Source organism: Psittacula echo, assembly GCF_963264785.1.
Source record: "Psittacula echo genome assembly, chromosome: 5".
Classification (NCBI taxonomy): domain Eukaryota; kingdom Metazoa; phylum Chordata; class Aves; order Psittaciformes; family Psittacidae; genus Psittacula; species Psittacula echo.
In genome coordinates, this window is record NC_137739.1 from 82,826,966 (window position 1) to 82,847,806 (window position 20,841).

The 20,841-nt window shown below is 41.0% G+C and overlaps 1 protein-coding gene across 1 annotated transcript; it reads left to right on the plus strand.

Annotated features, from left to right (window-relative positions):
* The first annotated feature begins 156 nt into the window (after positions 1–156).
* Positions 157–20,354, plus strand: EXD1 (exonuclease 3'-5' domain containing 1). The gene is given in 13 exon segments (XM_080617229.1): positions 157–315; positions 780–848; positions 1,812–1,863; positions 3,048–3,175; positions 4,414–4,481; positions 5,942–6,028; positions 7,106–7,210; positions 7,328–7,408; positions 10,572–10,715; positions 14,674–14,865; positions 18,440–18,613; positions 18,615–18,695; positions 18,697–20,354. Coding segments are annotated over 13 exon segments (1,374 nt in total). The 5' UTR covers positions 157–188; the 3' UTR covers positions 18,763–20,354.
* Positions 20,355–20,841: the final 487 nt, after the last annotated feature.

The following is a 20,841-nucleotide window of genomic DNA, read 5'->3' on the forward strand; positions in this document are numbered from 1 at the left end:
GCCGGCGACGGGCATACGCACGCGCACAGCACGCGCTGCCAACGCACGCTTCCCCTCTGTGATTGGCTGTGGACGACGACGGTCCCGCCCCGGGGCGTGGTCCCGGAGTGGTGCCTGGGGCAGGGCGCGGCTCAGTGGTGGTGGTGTTTTGCTGGCGGAGCTTTGGGTGTGCTGGTCCGGGTTGTGCCATGGCCGACAGCAGCGAGCGCTTCGCTGCTCTGCTGGGCAGAGCCGTTAAAGTCACCTTAAAATGTGGCGTTTTCCAGGGGGTGCTGCAGCATGTGAACCCCGACCGGAGCCTTCTCTTGCGGACAGGTTGGGGCCGGCCGCGGCGATGGGCAGGGCCGTGCTTCGCCCGCCCTCAGGGTGCCTTGCGCCGCCTGAGTGAGGACAGGAGGGGGGTGAAGGGAACGCGGGCAGGCCCCGCGTTTTGAGCCTGGCAGCGGAGGGGAGGGCGCTACTGTGGCACGGGAAGCCTCGGCGTTGGGATAAACGAAGCGTAACGTAGGAATTGGTAGCAGCTGCCTGTGCGCTCAGGTACGAGGCTGTACGGGTGTAGCAGCCCCGAGTTGTGTCCTGCTTGGTGCACGGTGTTCCTACAGAAACCACCTGTAGAGTGTGAGAGCTGACGCTGAAAACAGCTCATTTATTGATCTGCTTGTTTGTTTTCCCTAGTTAATAGTACTACCCGATCCTATATTCTTGCTTTGCTCTGCAAATGATAAGCTGCCACCCCAACCAGTGGAACTTGATGTATGTCTATTTTTTTTTCATTTCAGTTAAGAACTTGGAAACTGGCAGAAGCAGTCCAGGAATAAAGATATTTTTTGGCCCTGAAATAGTAAATGGTGAGGCTTCTCTTAACTGTGTTTTGGGGCACAGGGATTGTACATGCTGTTAGTTCAATATTTTAAATCCAGTTTGGTCACTGAATTCTTCAGTTGCACATCTTTCTTCTAAAATCAGTAGGAATTTGGGTGTTATATAAATTACACAACCTTTGTCCCCCCAGTTATGATAGTCATTCCCCACTCTGTGAAGGTCTAGTGACTGTACTGCATTAAAGCTTATTAGTTAAATAATAAAATTCAATAAGACCACGTAAGGAAAGTAACCTCTGTGAAGGTAATCAGTTGAGATAAGCACATCCAATGTTTACGTCCTGAAGGCAAGTTACGTTCATTGTATATGTTCTTATACGTGCAAGACTTTCATTAGTGGGCTGCTGGCAAGTGAAATTGCTTAAAGTTGTAGTTCACTTGGTTTTGCTTTTACTTATACAGGCAAAAGCATCCCTATTCAATGGTCTATTTATCTGAACCTCTTTCTGTGATTCACTAGTGATAAGAATATGGAATTATTTAAGAAAAATGTTCCAGTGTATGAAAGTCCTGTGCGTTTCTGTTGACATCTGCCTTTATCTGGGGATAAGGAGCAAAGTTCTGAGGGGAAAATATCTAGAAGGCAGTTACTGGACTTACCAAGTTATTAACTGATTCCATTTTGCCTTTTTCCTTGTACCTTCAAAGTAATTTCCTTGTAGTCTTTGAAGTAATTACTTCTTGTTTGATACTGACTTTGTTTTGGTGAGATGCTAAACCATTAGTCTTGGTTTTAACTGGTAGTGTTCTGAAATGTACCTTGCCTAGGCTACCCATGGAAGTTATTTTATATAGATTTGTACATCAGAGCGATTTTGCATGTATGGCCATGTCCTGTGGTAGTTATCAGTTATGGTTCTCTTTTTTTTCGGGAGGGAGATAACAAGTGCTTGTCAGCACTAGAGTATAAATTGTTTTTCTTTATTGCAGTGGAATTGCTGGATGAACCAGATTCAGGGAAGGGAACAACAGTGCTCTCTGAGTATGTTGAAGAGTTTCCTTCCTTTCATAGTAGGAGAAGGGGTGGGATGCACTTGCTAAGGGAGCCATCACTTACATTTAGCATAATACTGATGTTCAGACTGACCTGTGCTAAGTTTGTATTTCTCTGCTTTACAGAGGTGGTTAGTGGAAGACCTCCAGTGTAGAAGAATTTGCTTAGTTTGTTTCCTTGTCAGCTTGTGGTTTCAGGGAGGATTTCCCATAATCAATTCTTCTGTGGTGGAACAGTTCCAGGACAATTACACAGGGAAGGTTAGATTTACATGGATGCTCTCAAATCATATATAAATGTGACTTTGGGAAGCTGGTAAAAATATAGTTCAAACTCCTCCTGACCCATGCTCCTAGATGGCTTTGGTTTGTGTCTTCTCACAAGAGCACATTTGAATAGTTTATCCTTTCTATTAAAAGAAGTAGGAATGAAGTAGTGTCTACTGAATAGTCCTTAAAATATAGTTAAAAGGCACAAAGAATTCCGATTAGCAGCAATCTTCTTGTTTGCTGCTGTCTTCTTTCTCCCTGTTAAGTAAGCTTATGTTCACACATACTTGAATATGGTCCTCTCAGTATGAGATTTCAGTGATAATCCTTTAAATACACATTTTTAGGTACAAGATTCTTCAGCTACACCTGAGGGCTTATCTGAAAGGCTTCTTTAATTTTTTATTCTACTGAGATAGATATGTACATAATTTGAGCTCTGTAATCATAATGGGATGGTTTTATATCAATATAATGAAAATTGTATAATTTAATAACTTCCATTTGATTACAATAAAATTTCAGGTATAAATGCTTTATGTATTGGTGAACTTGTAAAATAACCCTCCAATTACAGTAACTAAATAATGGATCAAATATTACTGATTCAGTGTGACAGACTCAAATATTTAAATTGTGTGGTTCTTGTAATCAGTTCAAGTACTTCATTCTTTGAACTCTCTTCCCTTGAAACCATTGCTGACCTTGACAGTAAACATCTATTCAGGTTCTGCTTTCACCTTTTACTTTCAGAATAAATATGAAATTTTATATGAAATAAAGGCCCTTTTTGTGCAAGTGGATGGCAGTGGAAGAAATATTTTTCTTTATTAAAATGTCCATGCTGATGGAATGTGTAGTGTTTTGACATCTGTTCTATGTGTGATTGCCTTGTTCATGCAGGTGCACTTCAGCTGTTGAAGGGAACAAACAAGCAGACACAGGACCAGCAGGCTGTGGATCATGTAGTTCTCCTGTTTCCTTAGAGAGCCAGCTCAGAGCCTCGAACAGCTTAAAATGCTCCCTTTCAGGTAATGTGGATATTAGTCAAGCAATGCAGTTAGTCTGTGTCAGACAACATCTTTCCCAGAGGCTGTCATCTCTTGGTTTGCCTGTACCAGAACAGGATGTGTTGTGAAAGAACAGTGGTCACAGAAAGATAGGTACAGAGCTTGTTATTGGCAAACATGCTCTTTGCCTGCAGAAACGTTCATGATATCAGAAGGAAACTCATCTGCTTCCTAGAATGTTTATCCTGTAGTTGTCATCAACTGTAAAAGTGGCTGAGCAGCACAACTTTTGGGGAAATCAAAGTGCTTTTTAGCCAGTAAGCATTCCTCTCGTGATTATTTTAATCTTATACTTGTTTCTGAAATGTATGTGGCATGATAGATAACTCAGTGCTCACTAAGACTACTGCTCTTTGGTTTTGTGCTGGCTGTCATGTGATTGCATTGATTTTGTTGTGTGCTTCCTGCTGTATATGAATATACATGTACAGATGCAAAATGTGATCAGCTCCTTCTGTTCTCGTAGCTGTGGTAAGAGTGCAAGACCCACATAGGTTGAAGGAAGGTTAGCTGCATTTACCTGAGTAGTGGGGGAGAAAATAAGCAAGGGTCGATGTGATCTGGGGGAGCTTTTAAACATTTGTTCTTATCATCATTAAATTGACTATTATTTTAGAGTTTATTATTAACGTTTCCAACTTACCTAAGGAGAAGGGAGAATCTCTTAAGAGAATCCTTCTTTGCCTGTTCATTAGACATTGTAAAGCAGGTGTTTAAAATACTAAAATCTGGATTAAATTCTCTTTAACTCCTTGCCCACTTAGCTACCTGTGTTCTATGTGGCACTGTCTGTTGGTTTTGTCTTTGTTCCAATTTTTTTCCTTCCCTGGACAACCCTGGGAATTAGGTCCTTCTTAAAAAAAAAAAAAATACAACCCCCCCCAAAAACCCCAGGTGTAATTTTTTAAATTGAAACTGTTTTGTTTCCTTTATGCAGCATAAAAACAAGAAGTAATGCTGCAACTCACTTCTAAACAGCCAGTCTTTGTGTCAAAAAGCAGAATTTTGAGTCATGCTCTAGACTGTACATACCTGAATCGGATGGTTCAGTAACCTCTTTGGGTGCGTTCAGGAGGTAGAGGGGGAAAATAACCAAACAGCTAAACAAGGAGAGTGATTATACACCTGAAGTACATATCCTGTGCAAAGTTCCCTCGAGTACAGGAAGCATCTAATGATTTCTTTTTTCTTCCTTTTAGAGGAGAAGGAAGAAGAGAATGTGGAGTACACAGTTATTGATTCTTTCCACGAGAAATTTGGCCCAGCAGTAAGTATTGATAAAAGCTGTTATGCAGCATATATGACTTTTAAGCCTGTTCAGTTCCATTAGGTGACAGGATTGTAAGCACTACTTCCAGGACCTCTTATGCTGGAAATCACTTTTGCAGATTGTAGTGAAATTTGAGCAATAGATAGTAACTGTCTTCTTGTCCTGGGTTCAGCAGTGGCAGTCAGTTTGTTTTTTTTTTCCTTCTTAGTAGCTGTTGCAGCGCTGTGTTTTTGACTTTTGGCTTGGGAACAAAAAACTGATAACACTGATGTTTAGACTGACCAAGGACTTTGTGAGTCTCATGCTCTGCCAGGGAGGAGGAGGGGCCGGGAGGAAGCGGGGACAGGACACCTGACCCAGACTGGCCAAGGAGGTGTTCCATACCACAGCACATCATGCCAGGGGATGTAACTGGGAGCTACCCGGAAGGGCACGTCCCCTGGTCGGTCGGGCTGTCTTTTCCGGCGGGCGGTATCGTATTCTCTTCCCTTGTTATTTCTCTTGTCGTTGTTATTGTTGGTGGCGGCAGTGGTGATTTGTGTTATACCTTAGTTATTAAACTGTTCTTATCTCAACCCGTGGGAGCTGCATTCTTTTGATTCTCCTCCCCGTCCCTCCAGAAGCGGAGGGAAGAAAGGTGGGGGGGGGCAGTAGACTGCGTGGTTCTGATTTACAGCTTGGGCTTAAACCACGACACTTCTTTAAGTCAAGTAGAAATGGTATCTCTGGTGGCATCAAAATATGTTTGAAGTGTGTGTAGATGCAGGAAAAGATGGCAGTGCATGTGAGTTTGCAGTGGGTGAATATGAATCTGCATCAGTCCGTGTTGGTTGCCATTTTTTAGACTGTATCACCAGTAACTGAGGTGAAGGGTCAGTATTACTATGTAATTATTTTGTTTAGGAAGGGAACAACGCAAGGATTTGTTGGCATTTGGAGAGGGAATTGATTGCGTTGTTTTTGTAGGTGTTTGGAACTTCAGACATGCCTGAACTTTTCTCTTAAATCATGTATCCCGTGAGTGGACGTGGTAGAAAGGCTTTGTTTCCAAATTCATTGCCAATGACAAATATTTTTGTTCCATTTAATAACATTTTTTAGATCCTGAAGTGTACCAGCAATACTACAGATCCTCCCTGCCATTTTGTCTTGCAGTAACATCAGTTGGGATTTGGGCTCTTTGTATGGTAAATCTATTGCGCATATAGAGGAAAAAGCTCTTAGCCACAGGAAGAGATTTCTCTTCTTACAGAGGAAATTAACTGTCACTTAAAAATCAGCTTCTTTTTCCACTTCTGTTTATGCTTTCTACTTGTGTGTTACACGTGCACTACAGATTGCTTGATCTTAATTGTCTGAAAACCTTTTATGTCTGTGAAAGTACCAGGTTTACAATTTGTCCCTCTCTCTGTCATTCTCTCTCACTACTTACTTTACCCCTGTTTTTTTTCCATTAGGTGCTGCACCTAAAACAGCAGTGTGTGGTCAGTATAGCAGGAGAAGGTGTTAATTTGTGTCGTTACGGAAAACTCTCATGGCTTGAGGTAAGAGGCAGGTATTTCCCAATATGTGCCACTAAACAAAGGCATAACTGAGAAAGATTTGGGGATTAGCCTGTGCTTAAGACTTACTCATGTGAATGCTTTTAGAATGATGTTCTTCAAGACAGATCAGGCATTTAGTAAAATACCTGTTATGGAAAGAATTAGGCCATTATAAGGCCATAAGCAAATTACTAAACTTGTATGTACTACATACATTTGTATATAGGAGGGTAGCATATTTGGTTTGCCGTCTTTACAAACGTGTACACAGGTAGAGGTATTACACTAGTACAGCTATTGAAAAACTGCAAGGCCTAATCACAACACCAGTATAATTGAAGGAGTAAAGTCCATCTAAAGATGCATGTATCTTAATTAGCTGCAATATTATCAATATCTGAGAAGAAAGGGACTGAAGGGAGAGTAGCTTAATATGTTAGCTTAAAATTGTCTTAGTTTATATTTAAATAGGTTTTAAAGTGAGTGTTTGTTCAAACAAAACACTTGTCCAGGAGTTCATCCTTCAAACTTAACTTGTTTATGCAGAAGTGTCCACAAAATGATTGCTTTGGTATGGCTAAATCACTTTCAAATGACAGCCTTTGTTAAACTATTATGAATCTGAACATAGGCAAAACCTAAATTTTAGATCCTGTTTCAAATGCTAGGATGGAAAATGACGTCCTTTATTTCCTTGGTAGTGGTCTTTGACAATGAAAGGAATGTCATGGGCACAAGAATTTTGTTGGAAGTGGTTTCTTTAAGAATGTCACCATAATAGGTGTGGGAATTTATTTTAAGTACTGTGCATAGTGTTTGCTCTTGATATGTCTCAAAATACTGTATTTAACTTGTGTAATAGACTACAGGGCCATTCTTTCTATTGTGAGTCTCTGAGCATCTCTGGAAAAAGCAAGACTTGTCTATGAATTAGCATTAAGGAAACTAAACCTGATCTCCCCAACAACCTTTATGTAGGAGTTTATGGCTTGTAGGTAACAGTACATTCTCTTCTATTTTCACACCCTTTGTTGTTCTGTCCTTCACTCATTTTCTCTGCAACTGAATTTGTTGTAGATAGCATCAAAGAGCCGCATTTTTCTATTTGATATCTTCCTTCTGGGACCACAGGCTTTCAAAAATGGATTACAAATGTTGCTGGAAGATAAAAAAATCTTGAAGGTAAGGAGTGAGTGAGGATGTTTGTGGTGGCAGAGGTCATATACATCTAATGATCTAGCTGCACCAAAAAAGCTGCAGTTGGACACAGGTTTGTCTGACAGCTCATTCTTGCTTCAGGTCATGCATGATTGCCGCTGGATCTCAGACTGCCTTTTCCACCAGTATGGTGTTCTCCTCTTCAACGTCTTTGATACACAGGTACCCGCAGAATATTCTGGTTGGGAACAAAAGTTGCAACAGGAGAAACTTCAGCCTTGTTTAGGGCATTCTCTCAGAGAAGGTTTAACATTACTAGAATGTGACAGTTGTGGGACCATGTAACTGTAGCGGTTCTAGCTAAAAAGAACCAGCAGGCAAGGGTGATGGTGTTTGTCTTTTGTAGGCCTATTTTAAAAGATAGTTAATAATGTTAGTAGCAAGTTTGATGAGGGGGGTGTTAAGATGTATTAGCTGGTCTTGCTTAGATTTGGCACAACTTGAGGCTACTGTGACTTAAATAGAAGCCAGGTCAGCTTTTGCTTTACATTCTTTGTTACTCTTTCTACCCCTTTCAGAAGTGTGGAAGCAGATTCAGGCTACAGGTATCCAACACTTGGAAGCACCTGCTAATAAAAGCAGTGGTTAAAGTGAGAGAACAGGCCCTAGGTTACCACAAAAGTCTATTTTTGCTGATGCAGGCACTGGCAGTTGTGGTAGTTAATCTGTGACTAACAGGAGAATTAGAGGAAAAAACCAACATCGTGGCTATGATCTTTCATATTGGATATGGATATGTTGCACACATTTATGTATGACTTGTCCTTGCATATATACTGACTTCATGTCATAGATATGACTGCATATAGTAGCACTTTAAAGCCCTAATCTGGGCTATGTAGTAAGCTTTATAGAGCAGAGGTTTCTTTCAGTCCTTTGCTGATCTCAGTTAGGCTTTTTGCCCCCCAAAATTACGTTATTTCATTAGAGATGAAATATCAGTCAATATTGTTAAGTCCTGACTGCATGAAAAGTGTAGGGGTGAAAATTCCCACCAATGCTCTCAATTGGACTGGCTAGAATGTAACTGGAACTGTGGAGATAACTAATCAGAGCTATCCAACCTCATGTCCAAAGTACACGGAATTGCACTCATTGTTCTGCTGTCTTGTATAAGCTGACATGCGTGATTTCCTTGCACTGACAGATCTCTAGACTTAGATTCAATTACACTGATTCATTGGCCTGAATCCTTCTGATGTTAGTAAGCTAGTGAAGCAATCTGGTTTTAGCTCCCCTGCAGTGTACCTGATACTGTGGAATTAAGCTGTCTTGTCTTCTACTGCTGCACCAAGTAACTGGAAGATACCTCTGAGCAAACTCTCACAGATGGTTTTTTTTTTTAAGTTCTTCTTAAAGACAACTTCCTAGTGTTGTTAAAATTGGAACAGGCTGTGTGCACAAGTAAGACTCTGCCTAAAAAACACAGCAATGGAATGAAGAACTGTAGTTTAGATGGGATCCCACCTGCATCATTTGAAAAGCGTTATTTATCCCTGGTTTTGGCCAGTTGCTGCAACTGTTTATTTCTTTCAATAAGTAACCTAATATAACTGACATGTAGAAGATGACAGTGAAAAGCTTCTGATTTTCACTGTCTGCCCCTTTGATGTTCTTATAGTACTTAAGCATCACCTGTTGAACTGACTTTGAATTGTAGTGTTTGTGGAAGTCTGGTACTGCCATTTCACATTTGACTGCCTGGAAGGGAGAAGGGGCATGAACCTTGTTGGGTTATAGCAGCCTAAAGAGCTGTGTAGTGACCAGGCAACTGGCTGTTGTCAGTGCTTGCATCCCTAACATGGCGTTCTGGGACACTTCTACGCTGCATCATGAGGCTAGAGCATTCTCACACTCTGAAATCACTGCCTATTTTAAAATGCTGATGATTGCATATCTGTGTACTACCAAGAGAAATAATACAATTCTTCCTAGAGGTGTATGCTGAAAGAGTAAAGAAAATTTGGCAGCTGTAGACTTCTCATGACACAGAGGTCCATGCAAGGTTGAATCACAAAACATGCAAGTGAAGAAGTCACTGTTGCTGTCTGGTTCCACATACACTACTTTTTAGTATGCTGTAATTTTTCTGCCCTTGAATCTGAACCATGAGCATGCAGTGACTTTGGACAAAACTTCACAGTGAAAGCTAAAACTTTGTTTTCATTGTGGGCAAGTTTATTCTATAACCTTGTTCATTCAGATGAGTATTTTTATGAATATTGATCACAAAGATGCTTTCACTTTTGTTTAAATATTTAAGTCTTTTCTCTCCTTGTCTGAAAAGCGTTGACATTTTTTTATTAGAAATGCTTTCTGTAACCATCTAGAAGAATGCAATAACTTTCCATAGATTTGAACATCATCTTTAGTTTGACTTTGAGTAAAAGTAACTTCTTGCCTTGAGAAGGTCTTTCTTGAGGTTTCTCTTCATCTGTGTTTGGCCACTGAGAGTGAAAAGCCAGAGAAAGTATTAGTGGTCAGAAGTACAAAAAGACTGTTCAGCTATGAGTGATGGAGACTTCCTCTTGATGTGGTGAATTGGATTTATAATCCAGTGAAGTCCAGCTTTTCCTGGGCCTTCTCCATTTTCTTCTCTTCAGTTAACTCATCAGTTTGAATTGTTGCCGATCCTTTCCCCAGGTGCGTTTCCTGCCCCTTTTCACCTGGTGGTTTTAGACTTCTTTGGACTGCAGCAATGTAGTTAGCCTAGCAGAAATATAGGCAGGCCTATACTCTCTGCCCTAGCACAGGGTATAGGAGGTCTCACATTTCTTTCTTTAGTCTAAGATTGATTGTTCTACTTGTGAAGCTTTTACATTTTGCATTTTCTTCATAATACCTTCATACAATCTTTTATTCCTTGGAAATTCAGTGAATGGATTGGCTTAGCACTTTCTTCTAGTAAGCTTGGCAAATACCTGGCTTCTGTCCCAGAGAAAGCAGCCGTTAGCTATTTAGCTGATGTCTCAGAGGGAGCTTTAGTCATTAATAAATCATACCAGCTTGTTTGCCTTTGGTATTGAACAGGAAGAGATTCCCTCTCCCTGGCAAGATCTTATAGACAAGTTAGGAATGGGTCTTGGAATTTATCTTTACCATAGGAGGCCAGAAAAGGACAGTTAAAAATCTGTGATCGCTATTGCAGCGGCTGAGCAGGTGCTGCCAAAGGAGTCAGTTTACTAGGTGTGCACCTGTATGCAGTCAAAAAGAGGATTAATTTGTTTGCAGTACTTCTAATACGCATTCCCACTGTAAAACGTCCACATTCTTTGCATTGGGTTAACAGACACTAGTCATGTCGTATTGATCCCTCTCATCACAGGTTGCTGATGCTCTGCAGTTCTCAATGGAAACAGGTGGCTTTCTTCCACATCGTGTCTGCACGTTACAGGAGTGTTTGATGCAGCACTTGAAGATACCTTCCAAATGGGATTCCATCATGAACTGCAGGCAGCAGATGGCTTCAGTGAGTGACTGAGTGAGGCATCTTCTGAAGACTCAACTGTGAGCTGTGTTGTGCCCATCTTGAAATGTTTGTTTGGTGTTTTTAAGCACATGGTACTATGCAGTGGTTTGATTGCTTTGGTTAAGGACATTGTTTAACACTGGCTTGGGAGATATGCAGGCTTTAGTTGGTATCAGTGCTTATGCTGGTATTTCCTAATAGCTCATTTGAAATTGAGGTATTGAAGAACCACAAATAGAGGTTCTTGTTATACAATAGAGGATATATATAACTTGGGTAAAAAATGTCACGGATATCTTAATATATTTGATGAATTTTGAAACAACAGAACAAGTTGGTTAAAATGAGTCAAGTAAGGAAAGGGAAAGCTTTTATTGCCAGCACTATTAGAATGAAAAAATGAGACTGGTGAAATTTTTCTTGCCTGTGCAGTTCAGCAGCATTTGCCAAATCATTATTCTCTATTGTCTTTGGTTTTGTTAATCTTTTGGATGGGGACAAGCAAAGGAAAACTTAGGGCCATGAGCTCCTAAGATTTAGGGAACATAAGCTTGATAAATAGAATAGACTATTTCAATTGCAAGGGATGTACAACAATCGTCTGATTCTTGCAGTCCAACTCCCTGACCAATTCAGGGCTGACCAAGTTAAAGCATGTTATTAAGGGCATTGTCCAAATGCCTTTTGAACTCTAATAGACTTGGGGCATTGACCACCTCTCTGAGAAGCTTGTTGCAGTGCTTGACCACCCTCTCAGTAAAGAAATGTTTCCTAATGTCCAGTCTAAACCTCCCCTGGTGCAGCTTTGAACAACTCCCATGTGTCCTATCCCTGGATACTATGGAGAAGAGATCAGCACCTCCCTCTCCCCTTCCTCAGGAAGCTGTAGAGAGCAGTGAGGTCACCTCTCAGCCTCCTTTTCTCCAAGCTGGACAAGCCCGTAGGCCGCTGCTTTGTAGTATGTTCCTTCCAGCCCTTTCACGAACTTTTTTGCTTTCCTCTGGATGCATTCAAGAACCTTCACATCCTTCTTTTGTTGTGGATGCCCCATCCCTGGCAGTGTTCAAGGCCAAGTTGAATGGCGCTTGGAGCAACCTGGTCTGGTGGAAGGTGTCCCTGCCCGTGGCAGAGGGTTGGAACCCGATGAGCTTTAAGGTCCCTTCCAACCCAAAACCATTGGGATTCTATGATTCTTAAATTGTGAGACCCAGAACTGCACACAGAACTCCAGGTGAGGCTGCACCAGTGCTGAATACAGCAGATAATCACCTCCCCCCAGTTTTGCATATTTATATAATTTAATTCAAATTAGTAACTCCCTGTAACCCTTCCACCATTTACCAATTGGACAACTAATTTGAATAAGGATTACACAATCCTTAATTGGTCAACTAATTTGCATAAGGAGTACATAACTATGTATGGTCAGGGGAGGCTGTCGCAACCTGGGCAGGGGTCTTTTAACCTGTGGATGTGATTTTTGTATTGAAACAAAATTATAATGGGGATAGTTCACCAGAAGGACACTTAGTCATGTTTCTCCTCACTCGTGAAAAACATATTTTGACGATTATCCAGGTGTTGTCAGGATGTGGCAGACTTCAAGGATGGTCTTTTCTTGATTAGAGGTTCATTAAGCTTGTTTTTCTCAGTTTTATTTTCCTCAGTTCTGTTGTTCTTCAGTCTTGTTTCTCTTAGTCTGCCCACAAGGCCAAAGCCTCTCCAGCTATCAGTTCTCATAAATCACTGTTGTTTCTCACATCTCCTGACCCGTTAAGAGGCCATTGTCATCTGCTTAGGCTCTTTCACAGTAATGCAGATTTCAGTTTCTTAACTAAACACCTATGGAATTTTAACTGTATGTGATTATGGAGTCTAAATAGATGCCATGGAGCTCCAGTGGCTCTAGTCATACACATTTTGGTGTGAAAATCTCTCACTTGACAATCCTTGTTTGTGAGGTGCCTTATCAGTACATGGTCTCTTCACTATCTGTAGGAGTGTAACAGAGCCTGGCTGCGGTGTCTTCACTCTGCTCCACTCTCCATTCAGTTTACCTTGGCATATGCCAAGGTCACAGGGTTGCCTGGGGAACTATTGTAGGGTAGATTCTGTGCATGTTAACTGCAGTCCATCCTAGAAGTAGCAGCTGCATTTTACCCTAAAATTTCTTTCATATTTTAACAGAACTTGGAGGATTTTGGGGGGCAGTGGTCTCTTAATTTCCCCCCTTTATTCCACACCAGTGTTATCTGACCTAAATGCAGAATCTGACATTTTGACTTGTTAAATTTTTAGCCCATTAATCATAGTCCAATGCTCCAATCTATCTAGACCCCTCCGCAAGGCCTCTTGTCCCTCAAGAGAGTCAACAGCACCTCCCAGTTTGGTATTGTCACCAGACTTGCTAATGGTGCACTCAATGCCTGCATCCAGATCATTGGTAAATGTATTGAACTGGCCACAGTTCACCTCCCCAAGAAAAATGTGTTGAACAGTATAATTGTTCACCACCTCCTGACCCATGCCCAGCCTGTCCCTGAGCAAGTGTTAGCCCTTTCCAGCCAATTCCCCCCCCCGTTTATATACTGGGCATGATGTTCTGTGGTATGGAGTATCCCTTAGGCTAGTTTGGGTCAGGTGTCCTGTCTGCTTCCTCCTGGCTTCTTGTGCCCCTCACTGGCACAGCATGAGCGACTGAGAAGTCCTCGATCGGGGTAAGTGCTACTGAGTAACAACTAAACCATCGGTGTGTAATCAGCGTTGTTCTCAGACTAAAGCCAAAACACAGCACTGTACTGGCTACTAGGAAGAAAATTAACTATCCCAGCTGAAACCAGGACACTCAGTTGGGCAACTTGTGCAGAAGGATGCTGTGAGGGACAGTATTAAAAGCCTTACTAAAATCCAGAAAAACTGCATCCAGTGCCCTCCCTTCATCCATGAGGGGGTATCAGAGAAGGGTATCAAATTAGTTAAATAATATATAAATATGCCAGTGCCAGTTGTGGCATCTCTTTTTGCTGGGTTTTTAATTGCTTTTCTGGGATGAGGGGGAGGAGACAGAGTTCCAAGGAAGTTATTAAATATGGGGACTAGATACTTGATGAGACCTCACTATATATGCAGGATTTCTTTTCTGAATAGAAACTATTTCTTTCCTACCAGATCATTTTTTTTTCTCCTTTCTCACTGGCCTTGTAACTTCCTGAGTAAATCTGTGTGGTTTTGCATTGCCTGGTCATAGACTTAAAACCTTTCTCAAAAGCCTGGATTAAATGTTAATCACTATTGCTGTAACAGCTACTCAGTGAAACCTCTAATTTGAACACAGCTTTAATTTTATGTAAGTTTTGGAACTATAATAGTGACTCTCAAAACCTCAATGTAGAGAATTTTGTATGGCAGATCTGAGCCTTCCTTAGTTTACCAGACCAAATCCTTCTATTGATCTGAAGACTAAAAGTGGAAAATGACCGTGTAATATGTATGTAGTAAGTACACCAGTGTAAATCACTCTTAAGTGCTTAACTGGGACTTATTTTCATGTTGTTCTGGTTTCAGTTGTGATGGCTGAAGACACTATCCCCAGCTGCTTCCCTGGCTCCCTTGATGGGAGGTTTTTTCCCTTTAGATCTTTCAGCTCAGCTCTTAGGAATCCAGCCTTGTTTCAGAGATGGGTGAGAGAGAATCTAGCATTAAATGCTGGAATAGGTGTGTGTTGGGTTTTGGTTTGTTGGGTTTTTTAAAGAAGCAATACCACTTCCCAAACTCCATGTTTTCTAACATATGCAGGCTTTGTACACAGATGGCCTTGGAAACTGCAAGCATTCAGTAGCACTTGAAATAGGGATCAGCACTGGGAGATGTGTTGTAAACTGCAGAAGAATGTGATGAAAAGCTTTGCTCTATTTTTTGCTACTTAAATAACTGTTTTAATTTGCATTGGGAAGCACAGGAGAATCCTGACATATGGTTCCTGAGACCCTTTCCACCTTCGCTGCTTAAAGCACTTGCTCTGAAGGCTATGCACCTTTTGCTGCTTCACTCATCCCTAATGGAGAACTTGATGTCTGACCTAACAGCTGTAGTACATGATTACTTGAATACTTATCGCTCTTGGTCTGGAGATCACCTTTGGAGCACAAAGGTAGGTAAGTCTTTGCTTGTTTCTCTGGTTAGTGAGTTGATCTAAGTCTTCGATGGATGCACTCTGGAGGACCTAGCTACAGCAGCTTCCTTTTCTTCAACTGTGCACCCTACTTGATGCCACATAGCTTATTTCCTGTGTGCAGCAGCATATGTGATGATGTCTGTATCTACTTAGCTGCATTTTATGTCCATTAGCACAGGGTATTGTGGATGGTGTCCTACAGCTGTTAAGGCATGGGCACAGGCACATGTGCCCTCTGTTCATTCTCATCTCAGGCTAAGAACCTCTGAGCTCAACAGGGACCGTGTATGTGTGAGGGCATGAAGAGGTACAGGCAGTTGTGAAACATTGGTGCCTGGAGCTGCCAGAGTTGCTTTGTTTTGGTAGTAACATTTAGTCCCCAAATCTTGTTCCGTTTTTCTCCTATTCTGTTATCTTTACTGCTGAGCTGTTTTGCATATACTGGCTGCTGCTGAGTAATGTGATCTCTTGTTGGCCAAAGATTTTTATTTCTGTAGAAACATCTCTGAGTTATTTTGTCTTCATAATTTATTCTCAACTGTGTTATCTTAAAAAATAAATAAAGAAAATCAATCACTTTTCATCTTTGGTTACACAGAACCAGTAGTGCTGCATGTCCAGACACCTTGGAGTGACTCTTGTGTAATTGCTTGTTAATTTTTAATACGGGGGAGGAGGTGGCGATGATAAAGGAGATGATTTCTTGCACTGATGGAAAGAAGCAGTGCTATTGGTGTGGGGATTTTCTGTCTTCTCAATGAAGTAATCTTGGGGTTTGCAATAACTATGTAAGACACTGCTGGCATTAAATTTGGGTGAAAAGTGAATGGTCATATACTGTCATTCATCACAGAGACTGAACTAACCTGATCAAATCTTGTTACTGCCTCATTTTTGCAGTTGTAAATGGCTCAAAATATGTATTAGGAAAAAAAGAATGCAGGTTTATCTTCACTGAAAGAAATTGTTTTCTTCTTTGCCCTGGTTTAACAAAGCACTCAAGCATAGACTTGAATCCTTTGGGAATTAGTTAAAGGCTCAGAGCAGTAAATCCCATTACTAAGGATTTAGGAGATTAGTTTAGATAACCACAAGAGGTCATAGTTGCTTCATAGAAGGCAGAGAAGAGGTCATATCTAAAAACCTTTTCTTTTTAGAGGAGAGCTGCCAAAAAAAAAAAAAGAAGGTTGTTCATAGTTCATGGAAAAAAAATGAGCTTGACATCTGCATGTCCCATGTGGAACGCATGCAAAAGTAGGTATGACACAGGAAAAAGAACAGTCTGCTAAAGTGAAAAGCGTACAAATTCTGGTTTGCGTTGGGCTATTTGTAGAAGTTTTGTGGTACTCAGGTTGCTGAAGTCAGACCTTCTGTAAATCCATTTATTCCATAAGATTAGCCAAGGAATTAATCGGATCCTGAGCATTTCAAATGGCATTTTGAAGATCTGTTTGATACTACATCTGATAATCATACTTCCTGCAGTGGTTTTAGAAATCTTGTAGTGTGGATAGTAAAAGTAGCCATTTTCAGCATCATTTCCCTATTAATCATTGTTTCTGTATCTTGTGAGAAGATCACACTAATTAAAGTGTCATCTATCTCATTGAAAATCTGCTTGCCATACCTGTTCAAATATGGAGTTTGGTTTAGTTAAATCTGGTCTGTTACTTCAGTTTCTTCACTGAGTAAGCAATGAAAGTTAACTTTAAGGGAATCCTTTGCATGTCTGAGCTCAGTTAAATCTGTTTTAAGGAAGAAAAACAAAAAAGAGAGAAAGCAACACCCCTGTGCAGCACAGTTGATGGTTGATTTCCCAATGCACTTACGGTAAACCTGCAGCAGATGAGGTGTGGTGCAGTATATAATACCAGCTAACAGCTTCATGACATGTGATGGCATAAACTTTGTTCTTTGTGTCTAAATATAATCGGGTGCCTGAACCAAGAATTTTCCTAGTTGGCAGGTGAGGTGGGACTGCACACAACACATGCTTATCTTTATGGACATACAATTTCACTTTAAATGGTTTAGGGCATGGATTACCTCTCACTGTAGGATACTGTAGCAGTTAGGAAGCTGGATGCACATTCTCCTGGTTAAACAGAACTGAAGGTGGGGTGTTTTCAAGTGCTTGCTCTGCCAGTTTTCTGTAATCCTGCCTAAATTATTTAGCCTTCGTCTGGATCTGTGCACACTCTAGACACAGCTTTTGTGAGGCACGGCTTCCCTTTACAAACGCTCTAGTAAGTCTTTTCCAGTGCATTACATCTGTATATCCTCTCATTCTGTTCTTCGTGTTTCTACCAGTATGCTCATACAGATTTCTGACTTAGCAGTATGCGGCTTCCTGTATCTTTTTCCTGGGACCTTCTTTGAACATTTACCATCTTCCAGCCCCTGGGTATCAAGGCAGATTTCAGACAAGATACGATAGTTACTAATTCAGCTTTTTCATCTTCTGTTGTTCAGGTTTTTATTGTGCTGCTTTTGTATTTTGATAATTTCTTGACCCTGCAGCAATGGTTGACATTTTGTGCTTAATTTATTAGTTGTTATATTTGTGCTAAATATTAATAAAATTATTCTGGCCCACCCTTTGGTTATCTTCTGTAACTTCATCCTTCCTATTTTCTTCACTTGGATGAGGCTTTGCTTTCCTGAAGGATGCTTACTTCATAGTCTCTATTCCCCTAATCTGTAGTCCTGCCCATTTCCTTTCACTCTTTCTGTGGTTTTTTTTGCTGTTAGGTCACATTTACCCTGCGCTGCTTGGATGTTGTCCTGAAGTTGTCTCCATGCTACCTGCTAGGATTGAATTTGCTTGGCTGCCTCTTACTAGTTTTTATCAAGCTTCTTTATTTGTATAATTCCCCTTTCTACAGCTGTTCACAAATGTGGATTTTGCTGTTCCTACAAAGATGGTCAGCACTGCAGTCCTTGTTGAGGAGCAGATCCCTTGAATGCAGTATCTTGAACAATATCCCATGCCCTGCTCAGGACCAAATCAAGGAGCGTATTTTCTTTCACATACTTCCTAAGCAGCTGTTTCAATGATCTGTTAACTATGTTGGCTTCTTCCACAAAAGGTTTTCTTTTACCCTTAGGATAGAACACTGTAGTTTTGAATAAAAAGCTGGGAAAGCTTTCCTACAAGGAAACATGGACTGGTTATGCCTCTTTTGGGGGTTTACAACTTCATTGTGCAAAAGGTTTCTCAGGAGACATCTAAAACCCCCCATATGTGAACTATTACTTAAATCTTGAAGATCTTCATAATAAAGGAGTAAACAGTAAATGCAAGTCTAATTTTTTTCCCCTTAGATTGCCTTTAAAAGAAAGAGTTTGGGGGGGGGACCTTTTTCCCCCTGAGGTATTGTTTGTGTAAGCAGGTAGTTGGTATATTCCAGATCTAATAAGAGATGATTGTTCTGTTTCATTGGCTAATTACAGAGGGAGATCTTATCTGGTACTAACAGAAGTAGAGCATGTGTAGGCATATCTACTGATTTTACTTCTTTTTCTCTTTCTTTTCCTGTTTCCTTATCAGCCCACTTGCATGGAGCTGCCAAAGGAGCTGCGTCAGCTCTTAGATGTCCAGACGCTGCGAAAAGAGAGAGCAGTCAGACACTACAAAATGAACAAGGATGGTCTTTTGATCAGACCAACACCCACGGAATTCAAAAAGAGAAACAACCCACAGGAGGATGGAAACTACAGAGACGGATCACTCTCCCACAAATAAAGGGGTGTCCCATCTTGCATCCTTCTACAATGAGGATGTATTTAGTCAAGAAAAGCTTGAAAAGTCAAAAGCAAGAGGTAAATCTGTGGAAGAACCTTAAACCGGCCTCAAGCTGGCTGAACAAGTGACTTGATAGGCTTAGACTGGGTGTTTGAAGACATCCAAATGAAAGAAGGGGCTATCCCCAAGCAGAAGTGTCAAACAAAAGCTCCTCTTTACAATGATTGGTAAACCCATTGTTGAATGGAAATAATAGTCTTTCTTTTGAAGGAAATTCCTTCTGTGTCTTGTTCTTCTGTGGGTTTACTTTTGAGATCCACTTTTTCAAGAGCTATTTTTGATTTTAAAACAGTGACTTTTGGTTTTCTTGCTTTATCAGACCAATGTCTCAAGTTGTATTGGTTCTTTTATTGCCTGTTGTAGGCATGTAAAAACTCTCATTCAATTCAGACATGTGTAAACAGGGGAGCTTGTAAGAGGCCTGTTCATTGAGATTAGAAAGAGTTGGCTTGGAAAGATTAAAAAACCTTCTGGCCATCCCATGTGGGTTTGGTTTCCATACAGATAAGTCTCTTGGCATAGCTGTACAACATAGAGTGAAAAAGATCACACCCTAATGAAGCACTGTGCTGGCAAAACCAGGGTTGTACTAATCAAAAGGACTTTTCTGCCAAGTCAGAGTTATTTTAGGCTGGGAAAAGAAGCTTCCCACTGAAGGTTACATGCGAGTGTTGTCTGTCAGCACTGCTCTATCAAACTCCTCTGGATAAGACTATAACACTAATGTGGTATGGAGATGGACAAGTGTGTATAAAGGGAGAGGGAGAGGAAGCAGTTAAATTAGCTTTAACAAATAGCACCCTCTCCCCCCCCAAAATAAAATTAGATATCAAGGCAAAACCAGTTTATTTCCAGTATCCTTGTTTTGTTAAACCACAACACTGGTATGCACCAGAAGTAAAGCTCCTCCAATGGGTAGTTATTCTATCACATGACAAAATTAATGTAGGCCATGCCTGAGTCTTGATATTATTACTGGGGGGAGGAAGGGGAAAGGGGCATTTTCCTGTATTTGACTTGCAAGCACAAGATTGTTGAAACTTCTGTGGTTTTGAAATGATGAATTTATACACAGTTATGCATTTAAATACATTAAAAATACAGCATGCTTTGCCATTCAGATGCTTCAGACAGGGTGGGGAACCCCGCCGTATAAAGAAGGTTTTGTTCTCAGGGTTGTGGCTATGAGTATTGGTGAACACTGATGAGCAACATAAAATAAGGAAGAGTGGAAGATGGAAGAGATGACAGTAACTGTCCCCACCAGACTGCAGCCCCAGAGCAATCTGCATGTGTGGTACTAGTAATGACACCAGGTTGCAGGTGACATGATGTCTGTGTGTGAGTACATACAAAGCCTATTTGAGATGGTTTTCCTTGGATGTAAACTGGTGTGACCTGATGCTCCTGATCTGTCTGTGTGCATTTCTTTTGAATACTGTTAGGCGAAATGTGCCTTAGTGTTTTTGGTGGGGTTTGCGTTTGATTTATTTTTCCTCTCCACAGAGAGTACATAGACCAGCAGTATTTAAATATGTCTCTTTTTTGAAAGGAGTTGCTTACTTGTAGGAGTGGCAGAAAAATTGGTAGAACTTACAAGGTTTGCTCTTTGTCAGTACATTTTTCTACGTTTGTTTTTACTCTTAACAGTATTCTGTAGTCAAAGTGTACAGTTCCTTTGTCTCAGTTCACTTTAGAAGAATAAAAACAGGTTTGAAACGAGTTTGTCCTACTTTTAATTTGGAGATTGAGCCTGTGTTTCATTGGTCTGTGAGGAGATGCTGGTGGTGGATTGGGCCCTTCTCCAGTACTGGAGGTCCTCTTCTGGAGCAAGGTTCTTCCAAGCAGCGAAGTGCTATCACAAAGCAGCAAGGTATGGCACAATACCCCATACAGGCTCTTCAGAGCCAGACTGCTCAAGAGCACTTACACTGTATTCCCACAGCTGAAATCATCTGGGGCCACCCACTCTTACTAGGAGAGAGAGAGAGGAAACTGCGATGTATCAGATAATGGAAGGAGAGAGGGAAGAGGAGTAAGGATGTGAAGGTGTCAGGTTTGGAATGGAGAAAGTGGTCTAGAGTGCCTCTGTGCAGGAAACAAACAAATTGCTGAAGGCTCCATTCTCAGTGAGAGACTGAGCTGCA